Source organism: Acinonyx jubatus, chromosome C1 (genome assembly GCF_027475565.1).
Source record: "Acinonyx jubatus isolate Ajub_Pintada_27869175 chromosome C1, VMU_Ajub_asm_v1.0, whole genome shotgun sequence".
NCBI lineage: Eukaryota > Metazoa > Chordata > Mammalia > Carnivora > Felidae > Acinonyx > Acinonyx jubatus.
The window spans coordinates 194,839,377-194,857,252 of record NC_069381.1 but is presented as its reverse complement, the minus strand read 5'-3'; the positions used below and the strand labels follow the sequence as shown (position 1 = coordinate 194,857,252).

The 17,876-nt window shown below is 37.0% G+C and overlaps 1 protein-coding gene across 2 annotated transcripts in view; it reads right to left on the bottom strand.

The window, feature by feature from the left end:
* Window positions 1-13,928, bottom strand: part of SPAG16 (sperm associated antigen 16) — a 983,948-nt gene extending 970,020 nt beyond the window's left edge. Inside the window, exons 1-3 of one of the 2 annotated variants that reach the window (XM_027051529.2) lie at window positions 13,670-13,928; window positions 3,991-4,037; window positions 2,716-2,811 (exon numbers count right to left, since the gene is read on the bottom strand). In XM_027051529.2, coding sequence (XP_026907330.2) covers window positions 2,716-2,811; window positions 3,991-4,037; window positions 13,670-13,796 — 270 coding nt within the window. In that variant the 5' untranslated portion in view covers window positions 13,797-13,928. The remainder of the gene's footprint in view (window positions 1-2,715; window positions 2,812-3,990; window positions 4,038-13,669) is intronic. The other variant, XM_027051521.2, reaches the window with a different exon arrangement.
* Window positions 13,929-17,876: the final 3,948 nt, after the last annotated feature.

Here is a 17,876-nt window from a genome sequence, read left to right as displayed (position 1 = left end):
ATTTATTCATTCACTTGTTCATTTTTTCATCTGATTTTTTTTTAGTGTTATGCTCCAGGGACTATTTTAATCACTAAGAATAAAGCAGTAATGAAACTAGATAAGACTCAGTGTTCATACCTAATGGTCAAGTAGATGAAGACAGAAAATGAAAAACTAAATTAAAAATATATAATATGGCAGATGGCACTAAGTGCCTGGGAGAAAAAAAGCAGAGGACTGAAGGGCGGGAGAGCCAAATGTATTAGAACACAGCCATGCTCATTTTTTACATATTGTCTATGGATGCTTTCATACACATGACAGAGGTGAATTGCAACAGAGATCTTACGGCCCTCAAAATCTAAAATATTTACTATATGATCCCAGAGAACATGTTTGCAGACCCCTAAACTAGAAAAGTGGAGATATTTCAGCAAGTGAGATATGAAATTAGAACAGCCATAAAAACTATTATGTCACATAAGCCCATGTATAAAATAAGACAAATAATGGGTAAATTCTTAAAAATATCAACAGTATGGTTGCCCCCAGAGTGCATTTTCTTTTCATTGGCAAGAACTTATTAATCTAACTGCCAATCATTTAGACAGACAGATCTATTTTCATATATAGAAACCCAGAAGTAGACTTTCCTTCTTCATTGTCCTTCTTAACCTGGTCTTGATTATATACCAGGTAAATGTTACATACCTAGTAATAGTTACATAGAAATGCAGTGAGGAAAGAATCTCTGTTTCCCTAAAAATTTCTTTTCTTTTTTTAAATTTTTTTAAGTTTATTTATTCATTTTGAGAGAGAAAGAGAAAGAAAGTATGTGCAAGCAGGGGAGGGACAGAGACAGAGGGAGAGAGAGAGAATCCCAGGCAGGCTCGTCATTGTCAGCACAGAGCCCGATGTAGGGCTAGATCCCATGACCCGCGAGATCATGACCTGAGCTGAAGTCAAGAGTCAGGCACTTAACCAACTGAGCCACCCACCCAGGTGCCCCTAAAAGGTGCTTTTCAAAAGAGCTATACATAACTTACTGCTGATCTTAATTACTAGTTGCTACAAACAGTAGTTGTTAATTACTTAATTACTTAATTACTAGTTGCTAGTACTTAATTACTTAATTACTAGTACTTAAGTACTAGTAACTAGTACTTAATTACTAGTACTTAAGTACTAGTTGCTTCAAACAGTGATCAGTTGAAGGAAATTTGGCGGGCTACAGAAATTTCCTGACAAATGAATAGGGTTTTAAAATGAATTTTTTTAAAGTTCAAGCAGAATAATTTGTAATATCTTTCCTAAGGTCATTTTAAAAGATATTATATAACAGTGTTGATTATATGCAGGACCCTACATCACACATGGAAGATGTCAAAGCAGCAGAATACAGCATCCCTGTCTTCAAGTCTTTGCATTACAGTGGAAATTTATATATAACTACTGGGTAAGGGTATAACACTGTTGGAAGTAGACATTCATTTTACAATAATAAATGCTACCTTGGCATTTTTGGTCAATAAATTTGAAAATGATATTTAGAATGAGATGGAGGATAGCTGAAGGAATTGGGAACATAGGAGGAAAAGGACAGAGAGACTGTACCTAATCTAGTTTCTAAAGATGTCTGTGAGCTCATGTTTGTATGTACATTTGTATGTATGGTCTGGTAGACTCCTGCCTTCTCGAATAGTATTTTCTTTCTATTTCTTCCTGAATACATCTGATACATATACTTTGAAACAGCCAAAGCAGAAATCCAACCACCTTAAAATGCCATGTTTCTTATACATGGAGACTTACAATCCTATCAACATATTATACACACATCATACACATACATGTTCTAAGCTATAATGTGATCATAAATGTTTCTTTTAACTTTACATATAATATTCACTCAACATATATTTGCTGAATGTCTCCCACATGCCAGGCACCATGAGAGGTGCCAGGTATTAAATTTGAATGAGATACTTCCCTATCTCAAGGAATGAAAGACTAGTTGAATAAAAACAACATATCCCCAGAGCACCTGGGTGGCTCAGTTGGTTAAGTGTTTGACTCTTTACTTTGGCTCAGGTCATGATCTCACAGTTTGTGAGATGCAGCTCCACAACAGTCTCCCTCTCTCTCTGCCCCTCCCCCCATTCACATCTCTCTCTCTCTCTCTCTCTCTCTCTCTCCCCCCCCCTCCCTCCCTCCCTCTCTCTCCCCCCCCTCTCAAAATAACTTAAAAAAATTACCCTACCACATTCTTTAGTAAAATAGCTCATAAGAAAAAAAGTTGTAACATACTAAGCATCCCTATCAGATAAATATTTCCATGAAAAAAAACCCACAGAATTTTGCAAAAATACATTTTAGTATCTGTATCCAATACCAAATTCTGTACATTAGAATTTAAAATCCTTGTTTTAATATCTGGTGAGATTAAACAGGCAGAGTTCTGAGGGAAGGTGTCATTTGTCATAAAGTTATGCAAGAGTAACCATGATGTGGAAAATGACAATCCAAAAAAGAAGAAATATGACTACTTACTTAAAGTTAAGGTGTGATGATAAAATCACAAGAGAAAAAGGCACAGCAAGGGATAGGACTGTATTTACTAAGTAAAGTACTTAAAGTTTAAATTACTTTCCAAATTTCACATAAAAGCCTCACTGCTAAGCTACAGGTTGTGTTCAAACTACACAAACTATAGGTTGTGTTCAAAAATCTCACCAAAATCTGAGTATCTGTAGCCTGTTCTTGGACCATCTGAATTGCTTTTACCAGATCTTCTTCACCTTCTGGAATGCTAAAATTGTCATCTGGTATCTAAATCAGAGAAAGAGTACAGAAAGAGTAAACAGGAATATAAAAGTAACTTACTTCATTTCAGTAAAATAAAGGATCACAAAATAAAGGATCACAAAAATAGACACCTTATGTAAGATGCCATGTAATTCTGAAGTTCTGTAACAAATGGATAACCAAGCAGGAAGCTTTCTGACTTCCTTGTAAACATCATCAATGTCACTTCTGATAAACTCGAGATCAGTTTATGGGCATCTGCTCTTATCTATAATGACAAATATAGTCTAACAACTCTGCTGAGAAAAAATGTAAGACCATTTCTTTTTCATAACTACAAGTAACTGCAAATCTCTAGTTTATTAAAAAAACAAAACAAAATAAAATGAAGCTCACTGCCTGAATGTTATGCTCTTGGAAAAATGCAACGGACTCTAACTATGATAATAATGATGGTTAACATTCACTGTGTGCTTCTCACATGCTGATGAGTTTTATGTATCTTACATTAACTCCTTCAGTAATTTCATATGGCACATATTCATATTATCTCTATTTTACTAGTATAATAAAAAGTTATCTACTGTTTGTCCTTTTACTTGTTCAGGCCACAAATTGCCAGGCTTGCTTCCACAGTTTCACTTGCAGTGCCTATCCTTTAGGAGTGACTCTAGGTGCCACATCTCAGAAGGAACGATAGGTCCTATCCAAACAGTGAATGAAAGGGAAAATTTGAGGCAGGAACTACATTACACACAGAATTAGAGTTAAGCTGAAAGGAAGCAGGGGATCTGACCTACAGCCAGTAGTGGGAATCTGGAAAACCCATCCAAGAGCAGAATGGATGTTTGGGAAGGAATGCCTGCTGGACAGGCAAACTGTAGTAAGGATCCACAAGGCAGGGGATAAGGAGTTAACTTTGAAGCACAATTAACAGGAAACCAAAAGAGCCAGATGGATTAACCAATCTAAACTTTTAAACAGAACTTTCACACTTCACTCTTAACTAGCTGATATTAGCTAAATTCAGTTGAAAAACTAACATCTCTTAAGGAAAACAAAAAATAAAATAAAATAAAATAAAATAAAATAAAATAAAATAAAATAAAATAATAAAATAAAATAAAATAAAATAAAATAAAATGAATATTTCATAAGAATGACAATGAATTTACAAGTAAATACTTAAAATGAAAAAATTACCTCTTCATATTCATAATCATCTTCAGATGCCTCAGTTACAGTGACCTCTGAAATCATGTCAAGTTTCAATCTCAAGATATATGGGATAAAATGATTCGTTTAAAATTGATTTGACAAAATTCGGTATTAGATCCATTTATCTCACCGAGTAGGTAAATGTAATATAAACTCTTTAAAATTTCTCTTCCCCATATAACCTACAAATATAGATATCTTAAAACAAAATATTTTTATTATTATTTTAAAGCATTGCTCTGTAGAACCCAAACCTATAAAAAACTGTATTCCCATACATCTATTTACGATCTAATGAGTTCCAACTTGATTGTAAGGCTTACAAAAATGTACATGGTATATATAATAAGATAGTATAGATTAGAAAGAGAAAAGAAAACTTATGGACATGAAAACTATGACAGTCAATTTTTTAATTTATCTCAAACTAATTTAAATTCTCAGAGCTCCAGTCATTCACAGGGCATTGTGACTTCTTAAAGTATTACGAATTTCTAAAAAGCACACCAATATCCATATATAAGTAAAAAACAGATTTCAATGTTTTCATAATAAAAATTACTTAAATATATTCTTATTTATTATATATTTCAATTTTAAAATTAAATTTCATTCACAGGAAAGGCAGCCTAATTAAAGCAAAGTAAAGTATACAGTAATCATAATTCAATGGTCCATAAAGTATCAAGAAATAAGCATTAAAATATCAATGGAAATGACTAGTAAAAACTTCTAACAGCATTGTTGTAAGACTTTCAAAAATCATAAGTTACTTTAATTATAAATGAAAACTTCAAGATAATGTTTAATTTTGAAAGAAATCAAAACATATACCATTAACATTTTGTTGGTTGGTGGGTTTACATTTCTCTCCATATGTACAGATGGGATTATGCCAAGTTCATTCAAAATGTATGAAATTAAACACTTTAACGTATAGTAATGGTTACAAAAATCAAAGACGAGATTAGCCAAGCTTTTGTTTTGCTGCTGGTTATGAGAAATTATCTTCCAAGAGTTAGCTAAAAGTGTATATAACAACTCATGCTGTTTGTAATAAGAACTGATATCACTTATATAGTATTTAAGAGAAGCAGACACTGTCCCTCATTCTCATCCTACCTGCAAGCTATAATCATCTCCATTTTACAGATTAGGACTCACAAGCACAAGGTTACACAGCTAGGACCTAACACAGTTGGTGATCAGCCCCGGAAGTACAGGTTTCACTATGCTATACTTAAACCTCTCTTGTTATTCCATATTCGTCTTCTATGCTATGTAAACACTTGAAGTGTTTGCCAATTATCTTCCACACAGTTCTAAACCTCTAAAAGATGGGTTATACAGCTTTGTTACTCAGTTCCATCATAAGCAGTAACTCTTCACTGTTTATCCAACTGGAAAGTCACTTAAGCCTATTTCAGTTACGAACAATTCTTAGGAACCAGATACCATCAAAAGGCCAGTATTTCATTGTCAAACAAGTTTATCTCCCAATAATATGGTGAAAAGTAATTTTGGCCCAAAAATAACTACTTAATTTAACTAATTAAATAAGTAAGTAAAATAACTAATTAAAAACTAACATGGTAGATTAAACTACTACAGGAAAAAAAAAAAAGATGCAACCCTGCAGCTGATCCTATAATACCCATACTGGGTAATTTACCCATATGAACTTCATATGGCAAATTTACCCATACTGGGCACCAGGAGTGAAGGACCTACCTATATTAGTTAATCTACTACCATGGAACAGTTTCCAATAGCACTTGCCTCAATCTCTAGTCCCTTGCCAGCAGCCTTCTTGAGAGACCACCAGGCTTCCACTAACAGTCTGATCAAAGTATTTAGTTTTCACTAACATCCTACTTAAAGAAATTCTAACATCTGTCCTATTTCAGTTCCAGAGCCACTCTAATACTTTAAAGGATTTCTTATGTTAGAATCCCACTTTCAGGTGCCAAAATCTGTACTTTTTATTATTATTGCTTAACAAACTCCCCAAACCTTCAGGCTTAACAATAAGCATCCATTACCTCATAGTTTCTGTGTTCAAGAATTCAGTAGTGGCTTAGCTTGTGGATTTTGATTTGGGTTCTCTCGTGAGACCTCAGTGAAGATAGCGGCTAGGGCTACAGTCCTCTGAAGGCTCGGTGGAGGCAACAGGATCCATTTCAAAGATGGCTCTAACATTGTTGGCTAAAGGTTTCAATTCCTCCCCATGTGGGTCTCTCCACAGGCGTCTTTAGCATTCTCAAGACATAGCGGCTAGCTACCCCCAGAATAAGCAATATAAGAAAACAAAGTGGAAGCCACAATGTCTTTTATGACCAAGCCTCAGAAGTCACATCATTGGTTACATAGGTCAACCCTATTCAGTGCCTAAGGGAGCTAAATAAGAGCATGAGTATCAGGATGTGGGAATCACTATGGAAGCTGGCTACCACAGACAAATTGAGGACTTTCAAGAGTAGTAAGAGTTAATGCATGTAAATCACTTAGAATGGTGCCTAGCTTATAGTATATGCTATGCAAGTATTTGTTATTATTTTCCTTGTTCTAGAAAGAGAGGAGTACCTGTGGAGAAGTCTCATAAGTCTCTCATGGCCTAGTTCCCCCAGGCTTTAAAATGAATGGATTAATAAAATTCATTCTAAATCTTCTTCCTTTCTAAGTTTAGATTTTTCTGATACATTTTCACTTTTTTCAATAAAATTTCCAGAAGTTCAGCTACAGGAAATCAGTCTCCTTTCTATGGAAAAGTATACTAAAACTTGATTTTGTAAGAAGTCACTTGTCTTTAAGTCTCCAGAAAAGCAATGTCATTCTTCATCACTGCTCATACCATAATAAATTTCACAAAGAAGTAAATATTCTAAAATCATTTAGATAGACTTTAAAATTGTAAAATAGCCAACTGATAAGATTAATGTGAAGAAGAAACATCAAAGCATAGGTTGTTAAACATAGCAATACACAGAGAGAAAAAAAAAGATTTGTCCTCAAAGCTTTGGAAATATCAAACAACACCTGCCATACTGCTACCCAGAAAATATCTGAGGCAACAGCTTTTGAACCCTAATAATATAGTTTCCCCAACATCAAAACAGTAAGTGGAAAAATAACTACCATTTCATAAAGCTTAAAAGTTTTGTCATATGGATCATTATCATATTTATTCTCACAACAATCCTCTGACATTGAATAACACAGATATAATCATTTCTACATAAAAAAATAAAAGAAAGAAACTTAACCAAGGAGATTAAGAAATCTTCCAAAAATCATATACCTATAAGTGACAAAGACAAATTTCTTGAATAAAAATATCAGGAATTTTCTACATTATCATATTGTGTCTACAGTGACACAACAAGAATGTGCAATTTTTACCAAAATCCTAGGTACTTACTTTCCAAACTTTCTAGTGTTATATCATCAACAGCTAAATCAAACCATTTAAATAGCTCAATTTGAAGACCCTAAAGGAAAGAGAAGTATAAAAGAGGGCAAACATACCAACCCAAAGATTAAATTAGCCAAGGGCAAGAGATTAATGAGACAAAAGGTCAGGAAGAGGATAAACATCCAAAATAGGAACCACTATTTTCCTTGACTGGTATTTTCAGTATCCACAAAAATGATCCATACATAAAATCTTCCCAAGAGCAACTGAGTTGAAATGTGATGTTGAGGTGCTACCGAAGAAATAAATGTACTTTGGCATGTGCGTTGGTATGCATCTGTCTGGCTGAGCTGGCTAGCAACACGTGGACAAATGCACAAATGAATCCCAAATGACTGTGTGGCAGTTTACAAATACGCATACAGTACAAAATATAAAAATAAGCAAGTATGGAAATTCAAAGAGAAAGAACAGAAATAAGATAAAGGTAAAGATACAGTACATGTCATAAAGTCTCACGAACTCTGTCAAACATAAGCTACAGATTTGACCCAAAGCTTCCCAGCAGTCTGGGTAAAGAGGGGAATGTAATCAGATACGAATTCCGTAACCATCCAACAAAAACAGATGAGTTTCTCAGCAGATGTACAGCAATTTCTGGTTGTGAAGCCCGAGAGAAATTACTCTCTCCCATTCTCATAAAGAGAACACTGTGGATTGTACCGATATTGATTCCCTTGGCCATCGGGACAGCCAGAAAGACTGAGTGAAGCAGGATCTGATGGAATACCATGTGTAAAAAAAGGTTGGAAAGACTGCTTTAGAAGCAATGTTGCCAGAATAGGAATAAGCAATTGACCAAGAATTGCCTGAATGATAAAAACCCTCTACTGTCATTCTACTTTTACTGGACAACTTTCTCATGTGTAATTTAATCTCTAAGGTGACCCTATTCTGCAGGAAATGTCCATATAATTAAGCTGGTCACAGTTCTCAGGCAAAGTGATTTTTTTCCATTGCAGAATAAACCAGAATTCTGGCTCAAAATCAGTTTCTTAATGCCAAGAAAAACCCTCTTCTTATTATCTGTCTAGTATGCCTTCAAAGAACATTGTTAAACTCCATTTCTGAAATTCATTTTTCCCTCCTTTCTATTCTCTTTAGGTCTAGCTATTGCCTTTCTGCCTGCTTAATGCTAAGTTGACATCTAATATTGTGCCTAGTGTTCTAGTCTCCTCTTGCCCAGGGTAAAGTCAGTGAGTCCACTTCCTCTCTGACCTGCAGCCACAGCCCTTAGCACCACCCATTTCTAGGCCACATTCAGTATCCCAGAATCAGAGCTTACACCCAGACTAAGGGTCCCACTCCACATCTCCCCTTGCTCTGAAAGAAATTTAGTAATACTTGTGATTTGCATATAATTTGCATATTATATATCAGTTCCCTGACGGCACTTGGTCACCAAGGGTGAACTGACTGGCAATTTCTGCACTGGCAGAATCTGTACCAGATCTCGACCTTGTAGATCCTATCAGAAAATAGGACAATATACGTAGAAACTGTCAGGAAACCCTAAATCCATCACAGTACTACAGAAGACACAACTGCAAGAAGCCTCAGAGAAGCATTTCAGCTGGCATAATGGAGTCGAGCTTGAGGTGACAGTTGATATGATGGGGTCACAAACAAGGCTCTACAAATGAACCACAGCCAGAAAACTATAAATGATTTTTAGATGTGAACACCATACAAAGTGCTCCTCACAAGCTCGTCTCTTCCCAGTGCTGCACTGGAGGTGCATCACTGCCAGCAGCAGCATCTTTACAAGGAACTGGAATGAAACACACAGTTAATTATATTTTACATGATTTCCCAAAGCTACTATAGACAGAAACTGCTTTGTAATCTTTGCCGTCACTGCAGAGCCAATGTACATAAAGGCAATCTAAAATCTAGCCTGGATCCTTCATGACCAACATTTTACTTACCAAATTGAAATAAAAGTACTGTAAATGGCAAACACCACAGCCATGGTTCCCTTTCTTAGGAATGCCAGTTTGAATAATATAACTTAACTGAATAATAGACACCGAAGATGGCAGATAACTGGCTACCACTTGCTACCACTTTCTCCACTGTTATTTGTTTTCTGCAGTCTTTCCCACCAAGTCTTCAGGAGGTCTCAGAATCTTATTAACACCACATACCAGGGAGCCACTACCAATTCAACAGACACGGCAAGAGTGGAAATTTATTGGCTACCCCTGCCCCAGACACCATTGCACATCTTCTGCCTCAGAAGGTGGAAAATAACTTTCTTTTCAAAATATAAGGCTCACTGTTCTCATAGCGGGTGGTGGTTTAAGTTTTTCCAACTTTATGCCAGGAGATCCAAAGATACGGGCTCTATAACTAAAAATATAGATATACCTCTATCTGAAAATATGATGGCTAGCAGTTAAGAAATTTGTTTACAGCCTTATTATTCCAATTATATTCTTTAGACCAGCAGCACCATCAACACCTGGGAGCTTATTAGCAATGCAGAATTTCAGCCCTCACTAGAACTTACTGAATTAGTCTTCATTTAAAGATCTGTATCTTTGATTCATATGCACATTAAAGTTTGCCCAGACTAGAGGACAACACAACAAATTCTTTCTTTCTTTCCAAATAGCCTATGATTTTCATGCATGTAAAATTCAGCACTCCAGGCTTAGTAACATGCCTTTTGGTCTAGATTCTACATTCAGACTGTCTATCCTTGTATTTGAATATATGTAGGGTGTAACTAAGATGCCATGGACAAATTAATTTTCCCAATGATAATAAGAAATAGATGACTTGAGTACCTAACGATTATTAAGGATTTTACAAATATCTGCTCACTCAATACTACAAAGATTCCAGAGAAGTAACATGAGAGATGGGAAAAATCACTAAATGTTAAAAATAATGAATAAAAAGACTGTTAAATGATAAAAATTCAATTTTAATTAAAGTTATCAGTGAACATTACTATTACAATGAACGATTGTCTAGGGATATAATTTAAGAAAACAAGCATGCATCTTAGATGAGGTGTCTAAGTGTGTTCGCCATATTTCAGTTGACTAGTTTAATGGAATCTTTAATTTTGCACTTTCAGAAATAGTTGACTTTGGGACTGAATCCAGAGTTGATCAGCTTCAAAAGACTGGTTTAAACTCACTCAACTCCCAGAAATTGCTGGTGGGTACAGAGCAAACCTCTTCAGTGGTCAGCAAACTTATCTCCATGATCTAAGAAGCCAAATTCTTAGCATTGGAATGCGTTGAAAGATAAAATAATCAAAATCCAGCTAGAGGAGCAGAGAATCAGTGCAAAAGGAGGGAGATATCAAAGACAATACCTTGGGGGCTCCACTTTCCTAGAGTCCATGTATTCCAATATTCTTCCTTGAACATTTCTTTTGACATGTAGCAACAAAATCAATTAAACACTAGCTTTCTTAGTACAATTCATTCCAGCTTGCATCTCCCAATTGGACTGGGCATTCCCATATGTCCCTAGCCATACATTAACTGTAGTTCCTACTCCATATGGAAAGCCTTACCCAAGCTGTCCTGATTTCTAATAGAGAATTCATTCATAAGAGAACAATCAGCTTTCTTTACATACACTCGACCCTTTACAAAGCACATAGTTAAAATCTGGTCTTATGTTTTACAGTGTTGCAAGTATCTTTCTAATGAGGAGTTCTCCAGAGGATTCATGTGCTTTCATAAACAGATTTCTTCAAAGCTCTGGATATAGCTAAGAAAGGAACAACGTACATGTATGTTTGTATCTCGTGCAGAAGTTTAAAACATAAAAGCAATGATATTGTGAATTGCTTCAGAAGAGAAACAGATAACACCTGCCTTTACAGGTAGTAGGTTACAAAGAAGAGGTGTTGCAGGGGTAAGAATTATTTTTCCTGCATACATTCTCTAAACTTACAAAGAAAACGGGGACTTTACTTAATGAAGCCATTCCCCTCATGGTGGATCCTGGCTGTTTTCGGTTTGGGCCCTAATAATTTGTACATGTTCTTTATGTTTGAATGTCTAACAGCAAAGAAAAGGGTGACTTCCTGAAGAATTACAGTCAACCTCTTTTAAAGATTTAATATTGATATCTTGTTGTCTAGTATTCTAAGGAGCATCTGTTCAGTCATAAATAAGCGAAGCCCAAGACCAAATGCAGTAGAAGTGATTAAGTATATGTGCAAAGTAGAGAACATCAGATTTCTGATTCATTTGTGCATATTATAACTTTTATTTACCCACTGCAATAGCTCAATTAAATTACCTGAGAGCTAAAGACTTTAAACCCAAGAAAGTCTCACTTCAGCAACTATCATAATTGCCTTAAGAAACAATGTCAAATAACATTATACAGTCAACTCTTAATTATGCATGTTAAGAGAGCCCAGGGATACAAGGATAATTGGCATTCAAAAGTAATCCTCAAACTTCATTTTAACTAAGAGTTAAAGCCTCACTTATGACTGAACTTCCCACCTAAACAATGAATGTAGGAAAACTAGCTATCTGTGTAGTTCTGCTATCCCTGGACTACCCTTTGGTTGAAATCCAAAATAGTAGTCAACTAAAGGGAGATGGAAGAAAAGCAAAAAGGCAAGATAATTCATAAACCGGATAATAAAATCCTAAAAAGTTAGAGTTGCTTATATTTACAAATGTGATTATTTGGAGAAATCTTTGTCAGGCAGGTTTTTTTTTTTGCAAATTGCTATACGTTTGCAGTTGTAACCCAGTGATTGCCTGGAAAATTAAGTAAACCAAAAAGCTGTACTATATGGGAGTCCACCATTTATTCCACAGGGATATCTGCAAAGAAGTTAACCCATCGTGTTGGCCTCGTGTTAACAAACCATGCGTTACAGAAATCATCTTAATGTAAACAAAAATAAGATGCTGGTTACCATTCACTACCAGGGACACTGAAAAACTTTATACTTGATGCAGTTAAGTTCTGTAAGAATTGTTGGCTCATTTTCGAATTTAAAAAGGAATTTTACTGGGAAAAGTAGCTATTTAGAGCTCTGAAAATAGTACAATGCCTCATTTAAGACACTAAGGCACCTACATATTTCCTTTAAATTGATTTTGAACTATTGAAGCTTATATTCCTATAAAGATCATGTTTGCATTGAAGAAAATACCACATATTCTCTTTGATCTTTTCAACTGAGTTCTTCAAAGCTCCCTGAAGCACCGGTGTGTACAGAGCCTGAGTCACGACAGGTGAACCAGTTTGCCAAAGCCCACAAAACCAATCATTGCCGAATCTCTGAAGTCTTGAATTAAAGCCGGGGGATTCAAAGTTGGACAAAGAAATAATAAAGCAGATTTTGGAGTTTCCTTGATATCTTTAAAACAGATAACCCTCTCTCTCCTACCTGCCTTAAAAAAGGCACCTTTTTCTCACGAACTCTCCTTATCTCTCCAGTACAATTACTCTACATGCCCAGCAGAGGTGAGCTCAAAGGCCTTACCAAGAAATAGTAAACCTAATTATTCACATATAGCTATTCCATTTTTCTGGTATTTCCATTGATAATTGCTCATCACTGCCTGGTTTCTTCCTAACACCTCCGAGCCTTTTCAGCTCACCGGGTCATCATTCAGTTGCTTAAAAAAAAAATGTAATAATTATTATTAAGTAGCCAAAATTGCAACTACCAAGGAAGTTGACGCTACCACAACAAATCATTTAAGCATTGGTCAACTGAACCATCTACAGAATCACAGGTTGAATATTCTGAGCTTCAGCTCCTTAAAACGCAAAGGCCGAAGTCTTTCCCGGTCTCCTAACTTTCCTTACTGAATTGGTTCCCACGGTATTCCGCAGGTTTAGGGCTTATTTAGGAAAATCACTAAGCGAAAGGACGGTTGAATCAATCTGTTGTACCAACTTAACATAAAACTTCCATCCAAAGTTTGCAAAGTGGTGACTAAGTACCAGATTCCTGAAGGTTCTTCCAACAGGAATGCGGCAGCCTAACACTCCGAAAAGGGGAAATTTTTAGTGGGTAGCTATCAGGGGAACACGGTGCGGGAGACGCCACCATGAGGTCCAAATGGCGTCTCGGCCGGCTTGGTAGCCACAAGCCTCAGAGGGCGCCCCCAGTGGGAAGCCCGCGCCCTCGTCCCCAACCCGTTACCAAGGGCAGCGCCTGGAGGCCACGCCTACACTTAAGGATACGCTCCAGGTAGTAGGCGCCCTCGGCGGCCACCGCCTCCGCGGTGTCCCGAGCAGCGGTCAAGCCCATGCCCAACGCTTCTTCCAGGACCCGCAGGGTCAACGTGGGCAGTCCTTGCTTAGCAGCCATCTGAGGCGGAACGGCCCGCTGCCTCCCTAAGAGCAACTGCGAAGACGCCTGCCCGAGACCGCACGCAGCTCTCGCGAGACTCTGACACCCTCACGGCTTCCACCCAGCCAGTTCCGCGCACCTAAGGGTTGCTGCAGCCCAAAGCTTTAGGGCCCTCTGAGCTTCACTGGTTACCATGGCAATGTCGTTGCCTAGTTACCCTAGGACGCAGCTCCTGGAGTGGATGAGATAAAACGCAAGAAACAGTCGGCTTGGATTATATACATTTTGTTGCCGAGCCAGTTTGGGGTTTGCTTTGGTTTGGTTTTCATTTTAACCCTAGCATTTCTTTCTCACTTGGTTGGCTTCCCTAAGTTGTCCTTCTCCCGGTTCTTGCATGCCCATCATCAGCTACCTAATTTTAGATGTATGGAGAGCCCCCATTATCCACAGGGAAAACTCCTGGAAAAGAGGAAGAACCTCAGTGCCAAGAGGGAAAAAAAATTTTTTGTAGAAAGCATAATTGAGAGATTAACTCAGGTGAATTACCAGCCTCAGACGCTGAGCAACAAAATAGGCTAGGGGCGCCTGGGTGGCTCAGTCGGTTAAGCGTCCAACTTCACCTCAGCTCATGATCTCACAGTTTGTGGGTTCGAGCCCCGCGTGGGGCTCTGTGCTGATAGGTCGGAGCCTGGAGCCTGCTTTGGACTGTGTCTCCTCACCCCCCCACCCCCCGCCCCTCTCATGCAGAGGTCTCAGAGGTCTCTGTCTCTCAAAAAAAAAAAAAAAAAAAAAAAACTAGGATAGTCACCTTAGTCAATTCCCTTCTTGGGTTCCTTTAAAACGTTTATCTGAATATCTGTTTTGACTTAGGTTTCATACACTGGGACTTGTAAGAACATTTGTAGCGTTGACCCTTGCCAAGAGAAAGCCACTTTCATAAGAACTATGAGGTACAAATAGTCCTAACATAATGTATTATAAATGATATTTGTCCAATCATGTGCACTCCTTTTGCAATGACAGAATCTTCCTCAGGTTGTATTGTGTATATATCAGAAGCACGTACTGAGCCTTTTTCTTTGCAGATTCTTTTTCAGTCTATGTTTTTTGATGAAAACTGAATGCCAAACAGCAATTCATTATAAAAGCTCCCATTTACTACCAAAACAAAACAAACAAAAAAGCAATAGTAGTAAGCATCCTAATGAGGTGATTGAGAGCCTGGGTGTTGGAACGAGAGGCTGCATTCAGACCCTGGCTCCACCACTTACCAGCTCTGAAACCTTGGGCAAGCCACTTAATCCAGGCCTCAGTTTCCTCATTTGTAAAATGACCATAATAATATTACCTACCTACAACAAAGCATTGTTGCAAGGGGTAAAACATAAAGAATTAAGAACTTACCGGACAAAAGTAGACACTAAGAAATAGTTATTTCTATTGAAGTTAATTGCTTAGTTTTGTTTTCAGAATAATCAAAACTCACAATTAGAAATAATACTCCTTCATTTCTCATACCTATTCTTTTAAAAACTTATTCTTTGGGGGCGCCTGGGTGGCCCAGTCAGTTAAGCAACTAACTCTTGATTTTGGTTCATGCCATGATCTCACAGTTCGTGAGATTGAGCCCCACATCAGGCTCTGTGATATTCTCTCTCCCTCTCTCTGCCCCTCGTTCTCTCAATAAATGAATAAATAAACATCTAAAAAAAACTTACTCTTTGTCCTTGATGTTTCCCATCAAGCACATCCTCAGTGCTTATTAAATTCAAGGAACAATTACTAAGAGGCTGAAAATGAAAATAAAGGAGAGGAACTCTGAAATTGGGGGATCCACTCCTTTTATAGAAAGTCTGCTGTTTGTTCCAAAGGGAGGCATTACCTTATCCCTCAAGTTTGTTTTCTGTAAACACATGTCTGAGAAATGGCCCAGGTAAGGAGTGGTCAGGGCTTTGCACCCCCAGCAAAGCATGATGGAGCATGAGAAAGCCATGAAGGAGAGTCTCTCTGAATAATTAATGTTTACATTGATCTTTTTTTTTTGTCTGTTACATCAGCTGTTCTCTTCCTTAGATTTTAGATGTAGTATGTCATGTTCTACACATAGGTTTGAATTCTAGCTCTTCTGTATGATCTTAATTAATTTAAGCTCTTTGAGCCTTAGTTTCCCCTTATCTAAAAGAGATATTTTAATACCTATATTACCAAAATACAGTGAATGAAATGTCTTCTTTGGGAAAATGTCTATTCATGTCTTCTCCCCATTTCTTAACTGGATTTGTTTTTTGGATATTGAGTTTGCTAAGTTCTTTATAGATATTGGACACTAACCTATTACCAGATATGTTATTTGCAAATATCTTCTCCCATTCCTTACACTGCCTTTTGGTTTTGTTGATTGTTTCCTTTGCTGTGCAGAAGCTTTTATTTTGATGATGCCCCAATAGTTTATTTTTATTTTTGTTTCCTTGCCTCAGGAGACATATCTAGAAAGAAGTTGCTATGGCTGATGTCAAAGAAATTACTACCTGTATTCTCCTCTAGGATTTTTTGTGGTTTTGGTCTCACATTTAGGTTTTTAATCCACTTTGAATTTATTTTTGTGTTTAGTATAAGACAGTGGTCCAGTCTCATTCTTTTGCATGTTGCTGTCCAGTTTTCCCAATACCATTTGTTACAAAGACACTCTTTTTCCTATTGGATATTCTTTCCTGCATTGTGGAAGATTAGTTGACCATATAGTTGTGGGTTCATTTCTGGGTTTTCTATCCTGATTTATTCAAAAAAGTTAAAGTTTCTCAAGAAATCTAACAACAGAACTACCCTATGATCCAGCAATTGCACTACTAGGTATTTACCCCAAGAATAACAAAATACCAATTCAAAGGGATACATGTACCCTAATGTTTATAGCAGCATTATTTATAAGAGCCAAATTATGGAAACAGCCCAAGCATCCATTGAGTAATGAATGGATAAAGAAGATGTGGTATATATATACAATGGAATATTACTCAGCCATAAAAAAGAATGAAATCTTGCCATTTGCAATAACATGGATGGAGCTAGAGACTATTATGCTAGACAAAATAAGTCAGTCAGAGGAAGACAATAATCATATGATCTCACTCATATGTGGAGTTTAAGAAACAAAACAAACAAGCAAATGGAAAAAAATAAAGAAAGAGTCAAACCAAGAAACAGATTCTTAACTATAGAGAATAAACTGATGGTTACCAGATGGGAGATGGGTGAGGAGATGGGTGAAATAGGTGATGGGAGTTAAGGAGTACACTTATCATGATAAGCACTGAGTAATATATAGAATCGTTGAATCACTATTTTGTACACCTAAAACTAATATTACACTGTATGTGAACTAACTGAAATTTAAATAAAAATGTTAGAAAATAGTATATGAAATGGAATATATAAAAAGCACTTATCACCATGTCTAGTATATCAAATCTTTCCAATAAATAGTTGTTAATAAAATTGACTTGAAATATTGAATGATGTGCTGATCCCACATTGGATGTTATATTTCTAACAAATTTACAAATATAGGAACATTTTTAAGAAAAAAACTTAGGGGCGCCTGGGTGGCTCAGTCGGTTAAGCGTCTGACTTCGGCTCAGGTCATGATCTCGCGGTCCGTGAGTTCGAGCCCCGCGTTGGGCTCTGTGCTGACAGCTCAGAGCCCGGAGCCTATTTCAGATTCTGTGTCTCCCTCTCTCTCTGACCCTCCCCCGTTCATGCTCTATCTTTCTCTGTCTCAAAAATAAATAAACGTTAAAAAAAAATTTTTAAAAAAAGAAAAAAACTTAAATGTTTTTACTCTTTTTAATGTTTATTTATTATTTTGAGAGATGCAGAGACAGAGCGCGAGTGGGGGAGGGGCAGAGAGAGAGGGAGACACAGAATCTGAAGCAGGCTCCAGGCTCTGAGCTGTCATCACAGAGCCCAATGCCAGGCTCGAACCCACGAACTGTGAGATCATGACCTGAGCCAAAGTCGGACACTCCACGACTGAGCTACCCAGGTGCCCCTAAATGTTTTTAGAAACATGCAGCCCTCAAAAAGAGGAAGATCTTAATA